At 40.4% G+C, this 19,524-nt stretch overlaps 1 protein-coding gene across 1 annotated transcript; it reads right to left on the bottom strand.

Moving 5' to 3' along the window:
- Nucleotides 1-207: 207 nt before the first annotated feature.
- On the bottom strand, nucleotides 208-13,473 carry LOC134482629 (cofilin-1-like). Its single transcript, XM_087591949.1, has 3 exons — nucleotides 12,970-13,473; nucleotides 10,864-11,099; nucleotides 208-337 (listed from the first exon to the last, which is right to left on the bottom strand). Exons 1-3 carry the CDS (start codon nucleotides 13,471-13,473, stop codon nucleotides 208-210), a joined length of 870 nt encoding a protein of 289 aa, XP_087448075.1.
- Nucleotides 13,474-19,524: the final 6,051 nt, after the last annotated feature.

Genomic DNA, 19,524 nt, shown 5'->3' on the forward strand with positions numbered 1-19,524 from the left:
TGGGGATTTAGCTCAGTGGTAGAGCGCTTACCTAGGAAGCTCCGAAAAAAAGAACCAAAAAAAAAAAAAAAAAAAAAAAAGAAAGCATAGTGGCAGTCCTTGTCGGGCAGCATCTTGATGAAAGTGGTGCAGGGGTTGTACACAGTCTCTCCTGCATCTCCTACTAGGATCTGCTTGCCCTCCTGCGGGATGATGTTTTTCTTGCCCTCATTCAGGCAAACGAGCACTCACCACATTCTTGAATTTCTTCACTTCTGGTTTTGAGGACTTGCACACTTCCATGTCATTGAATACCTTGATGACACCATCAGAGACAGTCACACCAGAGACCATGTTTCTGGAAGTGAAAGGAAGAATTGAGCAGTCACAGCTGGGCCAGGATCCAACTCATCACTAAACTTCTAAAGAGACTAATTGCCTTTACACACACACATCAAACAAACAAATAAAAACCTCAGAAACTCTGTCAGCCCCTAACAACAACAACAACAACAACAACAACAACAACAACAACAACAAAAATCAGGTTCCCCAACAAGTGCTAAGCACTTGCCTTCCAAGGAGCATTATAGAGAACATAATTTTATGGAGAAACTTTGCACCAAAATAGAGCTGTCAAAAATCAGGAATTACCTGATTTACTTAAATTCTGTCACCACAGCAAGAATAACAAACTACAGATGCTTACAACTAAACTAAAAATTCTCAAATAGAGAAGAACACAATGAGGATAATTTCCTTTGAAAACAATTATGACAATAGTAAGCATTGCTTTCCTGGATATGCCGCCATTATGTTGGCCCTTCCTCATACATTACCACGAGAGCCTTCAGGAGATTCTTCCTGCCAAAATAAACATTGTGTGAAAACTTTGCAAGTATAGCTGGGAACAATAGACCCATGACCTCTGTGTGACTCCTTGGTACTTTGCAAGGCAAAGTCCTAATTTGACATGTGGAATTGGTGGTCTAACCAACCGTGGTTAGCAGTGGGTCCACATGTAAGGGAGATGCAGTGGCTCCCGACCTGGGTCATCAGCTCAGCTTCATGCATGGTGAGTCATGGTGGCAGAAGGGGGCTTCCTTCCTGGCTGTCTTGACTCACTCAGTGGAGCAGGCAAGAATTCTCATTGGAGTTGTGGTCCTGAGCTACACAAGAGACCACATTGAGCTAAATGGTTTCACCAAAATGCAACTGGATCCCTCATGTTTAGAGGGAGCAGGACGGAAATGACCAAAATCACTGATTATTTGGGTTGGCAAAGTTCTACCAAGTCCTAACATTAGCTATGGGCTCATAAATCATATTTTCTTTGTCTTTTCAACTTCTTAGAGATAATTTGCTGCATCTGAGTTAGAATTTTCAATAACTTATATAGGGCTTTCCATCCCATTCACTATTACGAATGAATTAGCATTCAAGGTCCACTCAGAGTAGACCCAAATGTCTCAATTTGATTTAGAATCATGGTCTTATAGCATGGATTCTCCACCTCCCAATGTCCTTTCACAGTCACGTTCTTTCCAGAACTGTCATGTTTTTCCTTTTTCTTCCATTCTCTCTCTTTTTTTTAAGTTGAAACTAGCAATCCATGTATTTAAACATTATTTATATAACAATAATTTTGTAGAAATTGAATTGTAATATGCCTTTATACTTTTTCTATTGCTACATGATTAAAGGGTTGTTCTTGTAGACAAACTCCCAAAACTATTTTAATTGTAAATTAATAGAAGAAAGGCATGGAAAATGCTGGAATGAAACTTTCTTTCTTCCCTCCTTCATCAGGTGATCCACTGCAAGCTCTCTCAGAATTGGACTGATTTCTTTAACATGTGGCACCATGTGCCGTTTACTGATTTCTCTAACACATGTGGCTCCACATGCCATTCAGCCCAGGTTGCCCTCAAGGAGTCACTAACTCTTCTCATGGCTTTTCTGTAATGCTTGTCTTTCTCCATTTTCTACTTGTTTTCTAATGCTTCAAATCAAAGGCTAAGATCACTGCTTCTGGCTTTACTCTTGGTCTACTCAGGTAAATATTCGTCGGCTGTCACTGTTCCTACCCTTGTGTCCTCTTCCATTTTGCTCTTATCTGACTCCTTTTCAGTTAAAGTCCGAATCAGCAATCCCTCAAGGCAATGTTTTCCCATGCCATCTGTGGCTACTCTACATAGTCTTCTCTGATTTAAGTGTATATTCTCTAGGATTCTTGATGTCTTAGGCTTCTGTCTGCTCTTTGGGTGGTGATATTCTAGGACTCTGCCTGGGTTTTCACTCCCTGATCTATTCACTCTCCTTGGATGAAAAGATGGGTGCTATGTGAATGAGGCCAGTCTTCCTCAGCTCTATGTGATCTTACCTTGAGAGACTATGATGCTGGACAGTTATGGTTACCCACACAACTTTGAGCCAGGGACTTTCAAGTTTACTTTCACTGTCTCCAAGTCAAAAAAGAATACGAAAACATGGACAAGAATAAATAAGTAAGTAAGTAAATAAAGAGCCATGTATAGTAAATAAAGATAATGGTACATAAATAAATGCATAATTCTACGTTTGCTTTTATGGGTTTTATAGCTTTAGCCGTTGTAATTAGGTCATTTCCCCAACTCTGAGTTAATAATGCTGTATGGGAACTGATGTAGACGTCCAATGTCATTGTGTATATGCACGCCAGTTTCCTTAGCACGAATTCTAGAAGAAAATCTTTGCTCAGTTGCCCCTCAAGTTATTTAACTTTAAGAAAATGTAAGCTCTTGAAATAACGCAGTTACAGAAGACAGAGGCTGACCATTTTAGCTTACCATCTCAGAGCTTTGGGTCCAGAGTAATTTTTTTTATGCTTAAACTTTATTTTTTTATTGGATATATTTCTTTATTTACATTTCAAATGTTATTCCCTTTCTTGGTTTCCTGTCCATAAGTCCCCTATCCCCTTCCCATCCCCTATAAGGGTGTTTCCCCCATGAACTCCCCCTTACTGGCCCCCGACATTCCCCTACACTAGGTTCCAACCTCAGCAGAACCAAGGGCTTCACCTTCCACTGGTACCCAACAAGGCTATCCTCTGCCACATATGCAGCTGGAGCCCAGGGTCAGTCCATGTATAGTCTTTGGGTAGTGGTTTAATCCCTGGAAGCTCTGGTTGGTTGGCATTGTTGTTCTTATGGGGTTGCAAGCTCCTTCAACAATTTCAGACCTTTCTTTAATTCCACCAACAGGGGTCCTGTTCTCAGTTCAGTGGTTTGCTGCTAGCATTTGCCTCTGTATTTGACATGCTCTGGATGTGTCTCTCAGGAGAGATCTATATCTGGTTCCTGTCAGCATGCACTTCTTAGCTTCAACAATGTTACCTAGTTTGGGTGGCTATATAGATATATGTCACATGTGGGGCAGGTTCTGAATGGCTGTTCCTTCAGTCTCTGCTCTAAACTTTGCTTCCACGTCCCTCCTATGGATATTTTTGTTCCCCTTTTAAGGAGAGAACCCGCTGCTTTGAGCATGTGATGCTCTTCTTGGTAAGAGTGCACGGCTGAGCAAACCGCTTGCTTTCTAACACAACATGAAGAACCTTTTAACTTTGCCTAAACTCAGCAATCCTGTCTTTGGATCTTTAGTGGATGTCTATTTCATGTGCAATGCGAAATTCACAGAAATTGATTTGCATAATTCTATGTCTGTTTGGGGGAAAATGCAAACATTGGCAGCTGGAATTCAAAGTCCCAGGTCCATCTTGACTTCTGAAAAAAAAAAAAAAAGGAAAAGACTATTTCAGAGAGAAAACTTTTAGTCATCAGGGGGTTTCTTACAGGCTGTCTCACTATAGTTTATGTCTAATAAAAGAGTCCACACTCTTAATCCACTCCTTTTCTTGAGATGGACAGTTAAGATAGAAATGTTCCTTCTATTTTCCTTAGGGCAATTCTTAAACAAATTTACTTCCTTCCACTAAAGTTTACTATGTTTACAAAGTAAATGTATTTATTTGCTAGTATTGTGTGTGTTTGTATGTGTATGATGTGTGTCTGTATGTGTGAGTGCCAGTGTGGGTGCTTATGATACTGCAGTTTTCCATATGCATGGTGATCAGAAGACAATTGGGGGAGCTGGTCATTTCCTTCCACTGTGGGTTCTGGGATTGCTCAGGTGCCCAGGCTTGCAAGGCAAGCACTCTCACCTGCCACACCAACATGATAATCAGGCTCTTAGTTTTCAGTGAAGGATTGAGCAATGTAAACCTTACATAATGGTAATGGTTCTTATGGTAATTACCGGACCCAGAGAATCAGTCCAGACCCTTCAAGCAGGCAAGACCCTCCCATTTTCTATGGGTGGACCTATGACTGCTTAGAAAGAGAAGACTCATGGCTAGCTGATCCCACACTTGGGTTTTCGGGGGCATTCCAGCAATTGCCTATGACATGTGCCACAGGGTTTCCCCTTCATTCCTGTTCATCACACTGGCTGAGTATAAACACTTTCTGAACCAAAGTTCCCTGAAAGGAAATGCCCCTGTGGTAACATCCTAAAGGCTGTTGATGATTCAGAGCTCCAGTTACTGTGGAGAGGTTCTAATGTTGCAGGTTCAGAGCTAAGATACAAATGATCTTAGGCTATCATGTCCATTTGACTAGCCCACCAAGTTTATTGCCCACCTCTCTGTGTGACCAAACCAACTTGTGATTATTAGATACATTCTTCGCATGTATGAACAAGACTCCTAGTGTCCACCAACCCCAGAGTTAACAGTGTCATAAAACAGCATCTGTGGATGCAGTACAATTTCTACCTCTTGCTATACCAACCAGTGTATTTAAAAACTGAGTTGACTTTTGACTTTCTTTTTTTATGTTACTATAAAACATCCCTCACGAAACTGTTATTACATTCGAAGATGAAATTTGGCGTAATCTAAATCTATGCTCCCACACCCTAGCCACTCATATTTAGATCCAGAATAGGCTATTTTGATGGAAGAGCTGTGTTTTCACGTTGACAACTTTGTTGGTGGGGAGCAATGATTGTACCTTTTCCTTAGTTTCTGTTTATTGCTATGGTTCTTTGTTCATTTATTTGCGGTGTGTGTGTGTGTGTGTGTGTGTGTGTGTGTGTATGATGATGATTTCATGAGCATGCACAAATATGTATTTGTTTTGGATTTTGAGAAGTAGTTAGAGTCCAGTAAATATTGCAGTAGATAACAGGAACCATCTATTTCAGAATTTGAGCTAAATAACCTTTGAACCTTGCTTAAATTGCCTTACAGTATTAACTAGTGGTAACCAGTCTCAAATGCCTATAAAAGCAGCAGAACGGGTTTTGAGTATTGATCCATATTGGGTAAGATTTAGAGGGCTACACTTTCAGGAGGTTTATTGAAGCATTCTGTTGGTTAGGTTTGACATTTTGCCTACTTCTCTTTTATCTCTAGGATGGGGAGAGAGGCATCTCAGTTTCAAGTCCAGCTAGGAGTCCTGTGGAATGCAAACAAGGCAACCAGTCAGGTTATAGCTCTAGTTCTAAAACTAAGAAGGAATTGATACACCATTGTAGCACTGCACAGTCCTGAGATACAGAAGATTCTGTTGACAAATGGTTCTCTGGCCTTTCCTTAACTAATGTCTGATGGGAATTATTGTGCTTTTTACAAGAGTTAAGTAAATATGCTGAAATTCCTTATATACAACTCTTACATTATTGTGTAATGAGGACTCCAAGAAAGAAGTGCTAGATTTTGTTTTGATCCATGACAGCAAAACTCAAGAGGAAAGGGAGAACAAAATAAAAACTGGCTTTTTAAAAAAAAATTCACTGGATTTTTTACTTGTAATTAAAATTTCTAACACCAAAAAACAAAACAAAAACCAAAAAAGTCCTCTACTTATGATGGTTTTTGTAGCTATGTCTGTTCCTTGGTTTTCTAGCTGCTTCAGCCACACCAGACTCCAGATCTGCTTTAATGTGTATAAATGCATCTGCACACAGCAGAGTACTCTATATCAGCAACTCGGGGAAAGAAATCTGGGAAAATACATATACTAATGAGTACCAAGAAAGCAAACATGGCCCAGTGCACACGAGGCAGAGATACCTCACTCAATGAGATGCTTTTTTTCATTAACATTTCTTTCCCGTGGTTGTAATTTCTTTTTGTAACAACCATCTGGTCATGAGAATGAATCTGACAGTGCTCTGGAACAACGGTGATTATAGCAAAGCTATGAAGTTTTTAAATGTTATTTATACCTGTTACATTCACTCTCACCCTCAATACTGATGACATGTCAGAGGCAAACCCAGCACAAACATGAAGACCACGACACAGAGCATCCCCGTGCTTTCAGATACAGTAAGCATTCAGTGTACAGTAGTCCTTCCTTCACACTTTAGTAAGACACCGATGCAGTGCAGCAGTCTGCAACGCATTTTCTCTCACAGTCCGTGCAGAAGACATCTGATTTTTTTTTTAAGTTCTGTGATACAAATGATTAAAATAAATCCAGGATGAACAAGTTTCAAAACACCTGGTGTTCTGTGCATGAGTCCATTTTCTTTAAACTCTGAAAGAAAAGTGGTAAGAAAACAAGAAAAGAAAATAGCTGCTTCATTCTCTGGTCCTCTCCATTGCTGGTCAATGTTCTTATTTACTCTGGCACGTAAGGACGGAGGTGATCCTCTATGGTGCCAACTGCCCAGTGGGTGAGCTGTTCCTGCAGCAGGTAGAGGCAGATGCTGCATAACTTGAAGATGATGGCTTTTTTTTAAACTTCCAGTTAGTGTTGAACCCATAGAACTATGAGAAAGTATCAAGCACAGTTTCATCCTTGACGTGACAGGGCAGTCGCCTTGGCAAGGGAACATCCTGATACGGTGCAGGACAATATGCTTAACCATGTAGCAGTCTCTTCTGAGGAGAAATCTTCTATGCTGAAGGGATACCCTTTAAGACACAGAATATTCCACAGATGAAACATGCTATTCTTCAGGGAAACCTTTCAAGCTTAGAAAGAAAACAATTGAAAGGCTTCAGGAAGTTCCTTAAACTGACCAGACTCACTAGTTCCCTCCATCCCCCCAAAGCATATAAATGCTAAGGACAACTGAGAGACATCCTCAGGCCAGCAAAGCTTCCCAAAAGACTCTCAGGCAAGCTGAGCCAATTAAGACATAGAGCTCAGCTAAGTTGCTTGGATGAATTAGAGACTATCTAAGCTGCACAGAAGAGATGCAGACCTACTAAGCTACCTGGAAGAGATACTCCCCAACTTCTTGAGTTGCCTCCATGATATGCAGTACCAGTTTCTAGATTTTCTGAGCTGTCACTCATGCTGGGATGGGTTTTGGTGATACGGTGTCATGGAATCATTTCTACCCCTGTAAGGAACCCCTCGCCATAGTTCTATTAACTCCAATGGAAGTCATTAGTTCGTTGTCTTAGTTACAGAAAGCTCTATAACTAACATGTAATTGGGCCTTGCTTACAGGATCAGAAATTTAGCCCATTATCTTTGTGACAGGAAGCACAGATAGCAGAATGCAGCCAGACAAGGTACTGGAGAAGGAGCCTAGATTTCTACAGCTGGATCAGCAGGCTGCAAGAAGAAAGAGTGCCATTGAGCTTGGCTTGACCAATTGAAACCTCAAAGCCTACTCCCAATGTCATACTTCCTTAAACAAGGCCACGCCTACTCCAAGGCCATGCCTCTGAACAGTGTCATGCCTTTTGAGCCTATGAGGGGCATTTTCATCCAAACACCACATTCACCAAGCTGGATTCTGGCAGTACCTTACTTTGGTATGTTGTAGTTCCTATCTGCAGTGAGTAGACATTTGCTTATGTCTCCACAGAAAGTTTCACACAATAGTATATAATCCAATGTTTGATGGAGATGACCAACTGGCAGAGAACACAGACAGTTGGTGCTATTAAAGAAATTAAAACATCAGTTCCAGCTTTACTGCTGTTCAAGCTTCACTAGCCTTTCAAGTTGCTGATTGTATGTATTGTGAAGCAACTGGCATCTATAGCCACAGTTGGCCAGCCAACCTTAAACCAGTTTCAGCAAGTAAGATGCAGGGAGTACCTTAGTGATAGCAAAGGAGAAGGGTAGCTTACTTGGGACAGTTTCTTACAGTGTTTGGACTTCATCCATGTTGACCTTATTGGGATAGAAAGGATTCTGGATGATAGTGCAAAAACAAAAACAAAAACAAAAACAAAAACCACCACCACCACCAACAACAACAACAAAAAGGCACATGTGGGCTACTTGCTTGACAATCCAAATATTGCCACACAGCCCTAACCCTAGCAATTGTATTGACAGTGATAGAATATGCTTTTGATGTGAAACAGAGACACTGAGATATTGGAGATACAGCCTGGCATGTTGGCTCACACTTGTAACCTTAGCAAACAGGAGGGTGAGGCAGAAGACTCCCTGAGCTACACAGTGAGTTCCAACCTAGTCTGGACTTGTCTTGGAAAACAAACCAACAAATGAACAATTTTTGATGCAACAGACCATGTTCATGAGGTCAAACACTGACAGTTGAGGCCTAGGAATTATTCCCAAGAGGATCAGCTTGGAGGAATGGTGCTGAGCTGGATATGCTGTGAGAACACCAGATAAGATTAATAGAACACACTCCTTTCCAGCCTGCACATCCACACAAAGGTCTGGGCTAATTTTACCTTCTAGAGATTTACAACTTCCCCAAAGAAAACAAATCAACCACCAAATTGATTCTAAATATAGCTTCGTACCATGTACATGGTGCCTTGGAAAAGAAAGAGGATTACCAATTCCAGAAAATGAAGATACTGAAGCATCTCATGGGAACACTAGTCCTACTTCAGGCAGCTGACTTGTCAGTACAAATAGCTAACATATTCTTCCCAGAGAACCAAGAGACTGACTATAAAGGAAATCAAAGATCTGGCAGAGCCACTAAAATTCTTAGTTGGAGAACAGTTAACTAGGCTTTGATACTGTTTGTACTTCTCTGTGCTCAAACTTCGTCACACAGAATGGAATGAGGAGCCAGCCTAAGATTCATTGATTAAGGTGCTAACTCCCTTGGGAAATTGAATGACAGCAGGATGGTTTCATTTCCTGAAGCGCTGATACATCCAATCTTAAAACATCTGCATGAAGTAACGCATGGCAACAAAGCTAGACTGGCAGATCTGGTAGGGCCTACTTAGAAGAGCTACCCTTCAAAAGACTGGTGAAAGATTTCCACAAGGATGCCAGTTAGAATAGATAAAAGCAATTCTTCGTGATCTGTAATCTTTTCTTTTAGCTTGGTGACATATGCCCTCTTCGGGAACATTGGCTGACGTATTCAGGGATGCTCTCAAATCTGGGAAGAAGTTGGTCAACAATAATTAAAAATCATCTGAAACTCTCCTATCATGTTAAAGTTGATTCTTCCTTGACTCAACGTTTATTTTGCTATAAAATATCAAATGTTTTCAGAGTTTTGAATGGGTTTTAATTCTGACCATTTCTATTTAAGTTTTCTTACATTTTTATAAAGGGACAGGGCACTGGAGGGAGATGATCATGTTTACAACAGCACTCCAGATTTTTTTATAATGTTCATAGCACTATTCTAGAATAGATCACATTAAAACAATATAATTGGCATCCATCAACATGCTCAGTCCAATTCTAGATATCAAGTGTCACTCCAGGTATCTACCCATGATTATACCCAAGGGTAACCATACTCCTCGAATAAATGTGAAAAGAAAATAGTTGTACCTAAATATAAACAGCTTATGTAAATCAAAACTATATTCTGATTGACTTAACAATTTAATTGAATGATATATTTTCATAATACCTAAGACAATTGAAATGTTTAAAGTCTTTCCTTGTCCAAGAACTAGGAGTAATTAATTTATAGTAGATTTTATGAAATCAAAGATTAATTTTATAATGAAACTGTAAACCACAGGTAAAAAATATATTCACAATATTGTTACCATTCTATTTGGCAGCAAGAACCTGGGAGAATTGTCCCACGCGCGACCTTGCCAGCAAGAAAACACGCGGGGACATACGAATCCTTGCGGCAGCCAAAACTTTTATTAAAATCTTAAGGAGAGCCCCACGCGTCCGCATGGCGCGGCTTATATACACCCTAGCGCGGCGCATCCACACGTGATTGGTCGCTTACCCATGATCTCATTAGGCACGCCCCGGGGTGGGCAAAGACCTGGCACGAAGGCACTCTTGCACATGCGCACACAGTTAACTTCCTGAAAGGAAGTCGGCTGGCGTGGCGGAGGCCAGCGTCATCTTGTAATGGCGGAAGCTATCCTGGCCTTCCACATGGGGCGCAGTGGAAGCCAGCGCCATCTTGTGGTGGCAGCGGCCCTCTACATCTCCCCCTATTTATTTATTTTATAACAGTCCTGATCACCCTATCGAGTGCAATGAGGAAACCTCAGCGATGTGGAAGGGCTGATCAAAGGATCATTGAGTCTCTCTCATCCCAGTGCAATGGATCCACAGATCCATGGGGTGCAAGAGCAGAGAACTCAGATACCGACTAATTCCTGAGCATAGATAACCAAATTCCAGGGGAGGCCCCTTGTACAATGGCCACAAGTGCTTGAGTGATAACGGCCTTGTCACGTTTCTGTTGAGATCTGAGTTTGCAAACCAACCATAGCATGAACACTAATCCACAGCATAGGGGTGCACCAAACAGAGCCACTCCCGATAAGTAGTGGGCACCTCATCTGGTTCACCTCAGCTGTTACCACCAAGGGCCGTAGTTAAGCCGCTCCTATAATAGAATTTAGAATTCCCAATTGTTAGTAACTACTCCAGAAAGTTTACCCACTGTGCTTGTCTAACAATAGATTGGGGGAGGATAACTCCAGACACTGCAGACACAATGTCTGCAGCAGTAATGGCTGCTGCAATAGCAGCGAAAGTGTCAAGGTCTTTTCCAGGACAGTTCAGGATCTCTGGAAAAACCAGCAGGCAATGGAACCATTTCTGAGATCTGTATAACCAGGGCAGAGTTCCCCAGTCCACAGCAGCTTTACCCAGGTGGCATTCCTGTGAAGCTACAGTCTATAAAATGACCAGTTAAGGCAGCAAGAGTCACCAGGGAAATGAGGGAGGCAGCAACGGCTGGAGTCCAGTCTTCTCCAGAAAGCAGCAGTGCACAGAGGGTCAGAGAGCGGGCCATAGTGGGACGGGACACACGCAGCAGTAACACTGACTGCAGCAACGCCAAAATCTCTGTGATGACAAAAATGCGAAGGGGAATCTTCAATCTTCCTCTCAAGGCAGAGGAATGACTCCAGGGACCAGAAGAGCTGAATCTTTATGCAACCAGGATCAGCAAGTCTCACCAACCACCTCTGGCAGCTGGCACACTCTTGTAGCATCCTGTAGAAAAAACACAAACATTCCCTCTTCCCCATAAAAAATATCTGGACAGGATCATGTCAATATGTGAATCTTTCTATTTCACCTAGGCAGAAGTATGCCTAGTTGTAGGGTGCCATAAACTTTGGCATCCAAATTTTAAAATTGAAATAAAAGGAGCATTATTTAGCGTACAGGGATAACTCCACCTTTTATTTATTAAGATATAGTAAAGATATTATTTATTAAGGTAAGTCCTCGAGGATTAAATTGTGGACACTGAGCACTTGTATTTATAAATTGATTTGTATACCAAATTATTGTCTCCAGCATTATTGTTTTGGATATATAAAGAATGAGATTTTTTGACTAATTGTTCCTATGTAAGGCCTATAATCGGTCTGGTATCATTGTCCTCCCTTGCTAAAGAGCCCAGGCAATCCAGTTTGAGTTTTTCAATGTCCTATAAAGGAACAGTACTTAGTGCTCTTAACCACTAAGCCATTTCTCTAGCACCTCACAAACTTTATTTACCTAAACATAAGCATTAATTAGAAATGTCAAATCTTGTAAATATTGTCCAATTTCAGTCTTACTAGAAATCCCTGAGCTGGCAAGGTGAGGCTGGGAGTTGAAAGTAAATGAAAATCCTCTTTTCATGAGGGTGTGTTATCAACTCCATTACCATTTTTAAAGAGCTGGGTCTATGGTTTTGTTTAGTTGTCTGAGCCAGGGCACTGAAAGGACAGTGAGTTGTCAGACAATTCACACTGAAATCATCACTCACTGATTTCATGTAGAAAACTTGCCTCTAATAAAGCATTAAGTAATTGAAATCAATTGTAAACCACAAGCCACACATTGGCTATCAGTATATGAATTGAAAGCTTGATTTAAAAACAGTGGCTAAAGCACGGAATTTAATAATGTACTGAAGCAACAGAAACTCAAGAGAATAAACAAGTGATCCAATCATACATGTAGCCTTTTCATTAGATGAACCACCTATAAATACAGTAAGCGCATTTCCTATGGGTTGTATGCACAAATATACAGGAGGTACAAAAGCATGCAAAGAGTAAAATTATCAATTTTGCCTGAAAAATTTGTATATGTAATAGGCCAAATATCAGTATTTTATAATAACCAATTAACTGTTGTTTGGAATAAGATATGTTTTATCAGGTTTCTTTTTAAAATACTTCGATGACTCTAGTCCACAACTCTGTATTAACACAGCTGAAGCTTTATCTCCAATGTGCATAACAAAGACCTAAGTCCTCTGGTAAGGTGAGGTACTTAGCCAATTAACATATCCTTAGAAGCTTGAAATTAGTTTCAAATATTCTTTTCTGGAGTAGTGCAACAGCTACTCCCCAAATATTAAAGCTCATTTTGAGAGCAAAGGTTTGTAGTAAAAATTTCTGTATACACTGAAAGATTTAAAGTTCTAACTTCTTACATTGAAGAAGCGACAAAATTATATAATACAAGGCTATTAGTCATTCCTCTGACCTGTCCTAACAGCTGTAACGGCTTCCCACACAAAGAAAAAAATAAACAAAATTACCATCCTTGTCCACGAAGGATCCATAACTTTCGGTTTCTTCACAGTGGGTCTCCACCTAGGCCCATATCTTTCTTCTTCATAGCGAGCTGCCTCATCTTCTAAATCCTCTTCCTCAGAGGAGCCAAGCTCGTCTGTTTCTGAACTATCAAGCCCCAAGACCTCTAACTCCTTTACCGGATAAAGGCTTTTTTTCAGGGTTTTCTCCTCCTTTCCCTGTTTATTTAATTTTAATCTTAGCAAGGGGGCCCCCTTTTTTGCAGGGGTCCCTCCCTCAGTAGCTGAGGTGGCCACTGTCCCCGGGGCGTCCTTTCCCCGTACTATCACCTCTGACGGTGGTAAGACCGCAGAGGGGCCTGGTGCTTGAGATCGATCAGTATCATTTTTTCGTTGCAACCTTTCACTACGCTCTGTTTCTGACATGCTTTCCTGAATTTCATCCAGGGCCTCTTGGCCTGCCGCTATTATAGGACGAAAAATGTCTTTACCTAAACAATCCTTAACCATCTGCCAAATTCCTAACGTTCCCGGCCTCAGACTACTATTTAATAGAGGCCTCAACAGCACCCTCAGCAGAAGGAGAAAGATACAATAGGTCAAGACCAAACAATTCGGAAATTATCATGTCTCTCGGAGCTTACCTCAATTCCTGCCACTTCTCGTTCCTCTCCGCGGATGGAGGACTCCCTCTCGGCTCCTGGCGATGGTGTGGCATTTTTTATCCTGGGTTCTCCGCACCAAATGTCCCACGTGCGACCTCGCCAGCAAGAAAACACACGGGGACATACGAATCCTTGCGGCAGCCAAAACTTTTATTAAAATCTTAAGGAGAGCCCCGCGCACTCACATGGCGCGGCTTATATACACCCTAGCGCAGAGCATCCACACCTGATTGGTCGCTTACCCATGATCTCATTAGGCATGCCCCGGGGTGGGCAAAGACCTGGCACGAAGGCACTCTTGCACATGCACACACAGTTAACTTCCTGAAAGGAAGTCTGCTGGCGCGGCGGAGGCCAGCGCCATCTTGTAATGGCAGAAGCTATCCTGGCCTTCCACGTGGGGCGCAGTGGAAGCCAGCGCCATCTTGTGGTGGCAGCGGCCCTCTACAGATAATGAAAGTTAAAAATGAGGCAGACTGAAGTCTCTCGCAATAGCTCACCTTGTTCAGAGCATCAGACAATTTACAATCTCCAGGTATTGTGAAGTTTATGCAAGAACATGTGAGCAATGTTCACTGGAGTTCATGTTGAATATAGTCTCAGGGCAGGGTCACATGTGTGTAGGCTGTATATAGTCACAGGGCAAGGCATTGAGGCTTTTTGTCTCAAGGGCAGCCTGTGCTTGAAAACACCATTCTGATTAATAATTGTTAATATGATGTGTAATGGAAAGTAAATCCACCCTCATTTACTACCTGTGGAAGGGATGTGAAAATACATTCCGAGAAGAGATATATGCTATGGAGGAACAGAGGTTACAATATTCTGCTTGGTGTTTTCTCAAAAGCTCTCAGAAATCTCATGCAGCTTCATTCTGATAATACCACCGGCCAAGAGTAAGACCACTACCATAATTTTTGAGTCAAATTTGAAAGAATTATTAAATACTGATCAGGATGATGGACATTGGCCAGGTCCATACCTGGAATTTCCACAGAATGGCCACAAATATGTTAGTCAGGTGCTTACAAAGGTAAAACGCACCTTCATCCAATCAGGGACAGACACACATCCTTATGTACTTCCGGCCTTTACTTCTCACCTAGATGTGATAAGGAACATCTTGTGCAGTTGGGACAAGCAATCTTGTTTACAAAACAGATGTGAAATACAGACTAGTGAAAACAGATGACTAGTTTTGCTATCTTACGTGAACATCAGCCCTTAGCATTTCATAAAGTTATCTGTCTTTGGGCAAATTGAACATATAAGTTAGAGGCATTTTTGTGTTACAGATCTCTTAAACACAGTAATTAAAACATAACTTTATTTCTTACATTTCCCCCTTGAGCTATATCCTGTGTCAAATCCTTGACTCTGTGGTAGGGGTGTGTTAATACTGGGATCTAGTAACCATCAGCTTAATGGCACCTTATATTTTCATATATATAAGGGGAAGTCCTAAGACCAGGGGAGAGAATAAGACATTGTACCCTCAGGAACACGCAGGTGGAAAGACAATCTGTACTTATCCAGAGTCCCTTTAAGCTGTGAGAGGTGGATCCAAACCTTAGGACTCCCTCAGCTCCCAAAGCTTACAGGATGATTTTTAGTTTGGCATTACCACTTTTGTAATTTGTACTGAAATCCACATTGTAGACTATAACAGCTGGAGTACACTCAAACTCTCAAGTCACAGCAAAAGCTATGGCTTCAGGTTACAAAGTATAGACATTCTTTTCTCTTCCAGAGGGCTAAAGATATAGAGACTGTACAGACATATTTTTAATCTAATGAGAAGCACTTTTAAGTCTGTATTTGAAAGACAACCAAAGGAAACTTGAAATCTTGATCTTGTGGCTGATAGTAAGAGTCATTGCTTTACCAGCTTATCAGAACTCCATTGATCAATATTAAACATTGAACTTTTGATATCTTAGTATAAATTAGAGCATATAGGCAAGAAAGAAATCTGAAACATTTTTATTACCTTAAGTCATTTTCTTATACTCTACATCATGCATTTACATACCTTAGAACACTTTCTTACACCCTCAGAACATACATACACTTTATACCTTTTTTAATCCAATAATTTACCATGAGACACAAGTCGTTGTTTACCAAGAATAGTCATTGCAAAATAGTTTGTAAAAGGTTACATCTGAAGCCTATTTGCCTTTCTCAGCACTAGAAGCTCTGGATAAAGCAAGGCCTGACTTTTACATATAAAATGAACTAACAAGGCATCTGAAGTCTTGGGGAAGGAACTGTTAAACTGACAAAGCTATACTTAACCTAGTCAGTTTGTCAAAAATCTGAGATGGTAAATTTTAGTAGGAAGTATAATCCAAACGGCTTATGTATCAATTAAAATGACAAGAGACTTACCCATTATCTACACAGTTACTCTAGGCTCCTGTGGTCTCAATAGCTTCATTGAGGGTAGATGTCCCAGGGCAGCCTCAGTCTTTGGCCACCAGGTCCAGAGGTTGGAGACACTTTCCAGTGGAGGAGGAACTTAGGGGACTGGCCTATATTTTTTATGTAAAGTGGGTGAATCAACTCTCTGGTATCCTGCTTGCCCACTGTTTGAGTAGGGTCCCAGCGGTAGGCAAGGCTTGGGGCAGTATTTTTCAGTGTTTTGTGTTACCACAATCCATGTGGCATTATCTGTTCTCCATGGTCTTCTGTGGAGAATTTAAGGTTGCTACTAGAATTTGGCATTTCACTCTATCATGGAAAATGTTTTCTAATAAAGATCTTAAATGCCACATTTAGCAGATCTCTGAAGAGTTTGAGGACCATAATTGGTTAAATGTATCTGAGGCAGACAAACTTTGTTCTTACTTTGTATTCAGTTACTAGCTTTGTGCTTTACTAGTTAAAAACTTGTATTTACTTACTATCTTCAGACTTTACCTTGAAAACACATATAGGAGGCTAAAGTTTGTCATTGTAAATTAATTACAAAACAGGTTACAATAAGTTAGTAGCTTTTATATAATTAGGATTTGCAGCTTTATCTCTGCTAAGTTTGAACCTTAAAAAAAATAAAAATTTCTGAGTTGAAGCTCTTTTAGTATCAAAATATAACTTTAAATCATTAATGCTGTCCATGGGGAAAACTGGCAAATTTGTTTTCTTGGTCCTTTTATTCTATACTATTATGGAGTATCACAGTTTCTTGTATGATGCAGCATATCAAAACATCTAAAGCTTAACAAGTTAGCAAAGATGTGGGTTAGACCCACATCTGTGATTCAGTTTCTGTTAACCCGAATTGATCATAGGTAAGGAGAGACATTCTTTGGGCTCTTTGCCAGACTGCTTAGGTCTCACAGTTTCTGTTGCTTAGTGTTAGGTCCTATAGCTGTGGCCCTGACTCTTTAGACATTTATTTATTTATTTATTTATTTATTTATTTATTTATTTAGATTACATATTAATAAATATATCTTAATACAAAACATTTTATAAACTTAAAATTTCCCAAAGCCTTATAAATTTAAATTGTTAAAGAAAATATCTAGCCTTTCCATTTATAATTTTTGTAAACTCCGAAATTTCCTTTAAAAAATTAAAATCTCAACTGTGGGCTCCTGCAATATCAAAAATAAAGTGGGAAGAAACAGAACACAACCACAATTTGGACAAAGCAAAAACCAAACTCGAACCATGCAAACTACTCAATGCTAGGATTCACACTCATAGTTCCTGGGCTTTCCCAAGGGACTGGGGAAAGCACCTCTGGTCCTGCCCTAAAGACAGCACATATAGCCTGTCTTTTAGGGTACATTTGGTTCCATTTCATTGTGGCTGTTGTTTCTGGTAGCCATCATATGGTACTGACCTCTCCAAAACTGCTGGGGTCCCTATCCTGGGCTCTCTTTAGGAGCTCCAACCCTGCCATAGAGTGCCACGTCTCAGTTACTCTCGAGGACCATTTCATGTCTTTAAAGCCAATACTACTTGAGTGACTCTTTCATTATAAAGTTTGACTGTCAGCACCAGGCTCGTTCTTGTATATAAACACATAGAGGTGCAGCTTTAATACCTTATAAAACAAGCACTGTTTTTAAATCTTATCTTTCAAAACCTCTGTTTTTATTATTTTCTTTTTAGGACAAGCATTATCATACAAAAATCTATCCTAATCCAAGATATCTTGGAGACCTGTTGTTGCCTCCTCGATTGGTTTATACCATGTGGTCACCTGTAGCCAAGTTGGGAATGAAGTCACAGGACATACACCCTCTTCAACCCTGGCAAAGATGACTACTGGACACTTTGCCACCTCTATGCTGATGGGGGCAAGGGCTAAGATAGCAGCAAACCATATGTTACTTATATCCCAGATGGCATCAGATCACCTAGTTCCTTTAAAATTACCCATGTATAGATTTTTAACTATTGCCCCTGTGTTAACTTTTAAGTTTTAAGTTAACTTTTGTGTTACAGCTATTACAGAACTTAACCGTATCTGATAACTTATGAATCTTGGAGTCTAGGAAGTTTACATAATAGTCTTACAAATTTTGAGATAAGGCTATTATAATCTTAGCAAAAGTTTTTAGATGGTTAAATGAAACCAATAGTCCATTTTTAAAAGAATTCTTTTTTAAGATTTTATATATATATATATATATATATATATATATATATATATATATATATATATATAAACAGTAGCTGTCTTCAGGCACACAAGAAGAGGGCATTGGGTCCATTATGGTGGTTGTGAGCCACCATATGGTTTCTGGGAATTGAACTCAGTACCTCTGGAAGAGTAACCAATGCTCTTAACCACTGAGCTATCTCTCCATCTCCAATAGTCTATTTTTTTAAAGCAGTTCTGATTTTCTTTTTTTCCCTCTGTCATAGAATTAGGTGGCTCTCCTGATGAAGGACATAGAAGAAACTTTTAAATAAACATGCTTGGGTATAGAGAAGGGAGAGCTGCAATCCCACTTGAGTCAGCATTTCAATAAAGTAGAACAGCCTAAAACAACTTTTATATTATCCACACCTAAAAGATGTTTGAATCTCTGCTAAACTGAATCCAGTGACCAGAAGGGTTAGAGATAAATTCTGAACTCTGGCAATCAAATGAACCATGTCGAATGAAGTTACTGGTGGTAACTTGCGGGTAGAACAAAAACAAAATCAATAAAGACAAAACAGAAAGCTCTCCCACACAAAGGAGATCAGCCAGAAACAAAACATGTGGTGGCCACCATCATTCATATATCCAGTTAAGCCTGACCCAGATCAATCTAGGCTCCCATGTTTGCAATAAAGCTTAAAGGCATACTATAAAACAGAAACCCATGTACAAATGCACAAAACAGACAGACGAAACCTTTCCAAACCTCCACAACCAGGTGGGCAGGTGATGTCCTGCTTTTTGCCCTGATGGAAGAGTATTTGGATCCTGTTGAACCCCTCCATGTTCCAGATCAGGATCCCACAGAACAGAATCATACAATGACTTAGCAGAAGCTTCAGCAGTGTCTGCTGCTTTTATCACCCTGGCAGTTCACTTTGACAGCACACAAAGCTGAAAGCACATCTCGGAGGCTTGGAATAGCTCAAGCTGTATACCTCTTACAGAAGGCCTGGAGTCTGGGAATGAAGGCCCAGCTTTAAAATTTGGGTAGGTTGTCTGATTTTGCTGGGGTCTCCAGGACATATCAATTCCACTAAGTGAATATGACTACTACCACAATTTTTGAGCGAAATTTGAAGTAGGTTTTATTGAAAACTAGACTGGATAATGTACACTGGTCAGGTCCATACCCAGGATTCCAAGAGAATGGCCACAATTATGTTAGTTAATTGCTTAGAAAGGCACAACCCACACAGCTATGTATTTCCTGCCTCCATCCAATCAGGG

Source organism: Rattus norvegicus, chromosome 17 (assembly GCF_021556685.1).
Source record: "Rattus norvegicus strain SHRSP/BbbUtx chromosome 17, alternate assembly SHRSP_T2T, whole genome shotgun sequence".
NCBI classification, from domain to species: Eukaryota; Metazoa; Chordata; class Mammalia; order Rodentia; family Muridae; genus Rattus; species Rattus norvegicus.

What these genes read in the sequence shown, in the direction of transcription:
- LOC134482629 (XM_087591949.1), bottom strand. Translation starts at nt 13,473, where the DNA reads ATGGTTAAGGATTGTTTAGGTAAAGACATTTTTCGTCCTATAATAGCG. An exon ending in ATCCTTCGTGGACAAGGATG is followed by an intron (nt 11,100 to 12,969) that starts GTAATTTTGTTT and finishes GTCATTTTATAG; the next exon opens with ACTGTAGCTTCACAGGAATG. An exon ending in TCTATTGTTAGACAAGCACA is followed by an intron (nt 338 to 10,863) that starts GTGGGTAAACTT and finishes TTTCACTTCCAG; the next exon opens with AAACATGGTCTCTGGTGTGA.